General features: G+C 44.3%; 1 protein-coding gene across 3 annotated transcripts; it reads right to left on the bottom strand.

Annotated features, from left to right (window-relative positions):
* Positions 1–39: 39 nt before the first annotated feature.
* On the bottom strand, positions 40–2,825 carry LOC111494174 (vacuolar protein 8-like). Of its 3 annotated transcripts, XM_023144050.1 has the most exons (3): positions 2,729–2,825; positions 2,542–2,637; positions 40–1,917 (listed from the first exon to the last, which is right to left on the bottom strand). In XM_023144050.1, the coding sequence occupies exon 3, from the start codon at positions 1,906–1,908 to the stop codon at positions 202–204; it is 1,707 nt and encodes a 568-aa protein (XP_022999818.1). In that variant the 5' UTR covers positions 1,909–1,917; positions 2,542–2,637; positions 2,729–2,825; the 3' UTR covers positions 40–201. The 3 variants fall into 3 exon arrangements, with proteins under 3 accessions (XP_022999818.1, XP_022999817.1, XP_022999819.1); XM_023144049.1 differs by lacking the exons at positions 2,542–2,637; positions 2,729–2,825 and adding an exon at positions 2,332–2,519; XM_023144051.1 differs by lacking the exons at positions 2,542–2,637; positions 2,729–2,825 and adding an exon at positions 2,026–2,315.

Here is a 2,825-nt window from a genome sequence, read left to right as displayed (position 1 = left end):
ATAATTTTTTTTTTTTTTTTTTTTTTTTTTTTTGTTGGATAAATACAAGAAATATAATAGATTTAGACCTCACAATCCATAACATACAAGGAAACTATATTCATACACTTGGGGCAAAGAGTTCATGAGAGAGTGGAAACTACATTATTGTTTCATTTAGCTTATGAAACTTAACATCCAAAAGGGTCTTCAAATCTGATCTCATTTCCTACTGAACAAACTCCTTAGCTTCCCCTTTTCCAGTTTATCGAGCAGCTTCTTCGCTCCTGGCGTGTCCATCTCCGATAGTTTCTTCAGATACCCGATCGCGCCGTATGATATCATCAGCCTCTTGCATTTCCTGCTCGAAGACAGTAACCCGAGGCATGCCACGGCGTACTTCTTCGCTGTGTTGTGGGGGCTTGGATCGAGCAGTTGCACTAGATTAGGGATACTCTTTTCGTCTCTTTTGACTTCTCTGCAGTTCTGTGAAAGTGTCATGAGGCTTGACATTGCCTGTGTCGACACTTCTCGAACGCTGTTCGATTTAGCCTCGAGGAGTTTGATGAGAAGTGGAATGCATTCCGCTTCGCCTATTAGCTTCTTCATCTCTGGTGAGTTGCATACCCTGCAGATTGCTGATGCTGCAGCCTGCTGTGCGCCGAGCGATCCCGATTTTAGCACGTGTACTAGACGGGGGAGGAAGCCGAGCGATAACAGAACTTCCTTTGATACTGAGTTCACTAGATTCCTCAATGCCCCAACAGCTGATTCTTGAGGGAGAGGGCCGTCGAGATATGTCAATATGCAGCGGAGACCGCCTTCGGAGACGACTGATTTCCTTAGCGCATCGTTGCTAGCAGTGAGATTCTGCAGGCATTCAGCTGCATATTCTTTTGATCCCAACAGAATTCCACAATCCACGAGCCTGATCATCACCCTTATGATTCCTTTTTCAGCTAGTGTTTGTCGAACCTCGGGCACGACCGATATGTTTTTCAATGTACAAGCAGCAGCAGCCTGCGTTACAGAATCACCGGTCTTGCATAGTTCGATAAGAGGTTGAACCCCACCGTGCCCGACTATCGCACGAGCAGTTTCAGCTGACATCGACAATCTTTGCAACGAAATTACAGCCTTTTCTTTACCTACAGCACTACCAGACTCAATAAGCCTTATCAGAGATGGCAAAACACCCTCCGAAACAAGCCAATTTTCGCAACTTCCCGACTCCGCTAGCAAGCAAATTACGGTGATCGCCTTCTCCCGAATACACGGAGACGTTGCAGTGAGCAATTGTACTAAAGCAGCAACGTTATTCCGACCAAAGATCGACAAAACATTATCGTCATCCTCTTTAAGAATCTCGACAAGGCTATCGAGCGCTCGGTGTTTCGATTCCATGTGACCAATCTGCAGCCTAGCAAGCAGTTCCTTTATGCTGCTATAGTCAGTAGATTCCCACTGCGACGAACACCCCGACACAGACAGAGGCAAAGTAGCCTCACCGAGCACGCCCGTCTTAATCAAAAGGCCACAATCGCGCAAATTCAAATCCAATTTCCCAGACAACGAGTCGAGATCGCTCTGCATTCGAAGCTTGCCTTCGAATTTCTCCCCAAGACAGAGCTCAGTCAATGCAATGGCTTCCTTCAATGTCTTCAAAACAGCCTGCAATTGTTCCTTACAAAGAGCATTCTTCAAAAAACATGGATGGCTCGACAAATCCGACAACCGCGAAGGGAGCTGCTCGAGCTTCGAAACAATCATCTTCCACCTCCCAGGAAACACCTTAACCTCCATAGCCTTCTCCAGAGTCAGAGGAACAAGCTTCTGAGCTTGCAACAGCCACAATTCAAGCGGCTCCGCTGCCTCCGCCGCCTCCGCCGCCCGACCGGAACCCCGATCAACACCTGCCTCTTCCACCATAATTCTGATCTGGGAAACTCAAAACAAAAAGGAAACTCAAATGTGTGGAAATGGGGCAAAGGAAGTGGAGCAGTTGCAATCATAAACAAGGAAATTATAAATTATTTGGGGAATTACTTTAAAGTTAGGCAACAAAAAACAAAACAAAAGCCAAATGGGCAAAGCATAAAGAGAAGAGCATGGAAGAATCAAAGAAAGCCCCCACAAATCCCTCCAACAGAAAACAGCCGACACTGCAAAAATCCCACAAAATTTCTAATCTTTGCCCGACGGTGGACTGCAAACGATCAAAATCCAACGGCCCTCGTTTTCTTGAGGAAAAGGGTCAGCTGCTAACTTAGCAATATTTACAGTTTTAGCCTCATTTAAGAGAGAGAAAGAGGAGAGAGAGAGAGAGAGAGAGAGAGAGAGAGAGAGACTTTCCTTTGAAGAGAAGGTAGGGGAAAGGGTGACACTCCATTTGTTCTTGAAAAATTCAGTAAAACCCATGAAATAATGAGTAGAAAAGTAACATAATCGAGCTTCAAAGGCATTCAAAGCCATTAAAATGACAGTTCTGCAGAAACCCATTTGGAAAAACCTCACATCGCATGAATGAAACAGAGAAACAGAGCATAAGCATCAAGAACTAACCTTAAAGACACTGAAAACTGTAATGATCTTTGCTACTGCTTTGAATCTGGCGCAGTTTCAAGAAATTGGAAGAAACCCAGAAACAAAATTTGATTTCTGGAACACGAAACGGTAAAAAAAGATACAAATTTTTTTAAAAAACAAAGTATCGGACGAAAGAGAGATGTGGGTACAAACAACAACAAACGTTTAAGAATCAAAGTTCAATGAATATCTCTGTTTGTAGTGGAAGCTTCGTGTCTTCTTCTCAGGTTGGTTTGTGGAGAGCGAAAGAGAGGGTTGGA

The sequence above is a fragment of the Cucurbita maxima genome, unplaced genomic scaffold (genome assembly GCF_002738345.1).
Source record: "Cucurbita maxima cultivar Rimu unplaced genomic scaffold, Cmax_1.0 Cma_Scf00020, whole genome shotgun sequence".
NCBI classification, from domain to species: Eukaryota; Viridiplantae; Streptophyta; class Magnoliopsida; order Cucurbitales; family Cucurbitaceae; genus Cucurbita; species Cucurbita maxima.
Note: the sequence above shows the minus strand (reverse complement) of the source record. Positions and strands in the feature narration are given on the sequence as shown.

What these genes read in the sequence shown, in the direction of transcription:
- LOC111494174 (XM_023144049.1), bottom strand. Translation starts at nt 2,478, where the DNA reads ATGGGTTTCTGCAGAACTGTCATTTTAATGGCTTTGAATGCCTTTGAA. An exon ending in CCCCTACCTTCTCTTCAAAG is followed by an intron (nt 1,918 to 2,331) that starts GAAAGTCTCTCT and finishes TGAGTTTCCCAG; the next exon opens with ATCAGAATTATGGTGGAAGA.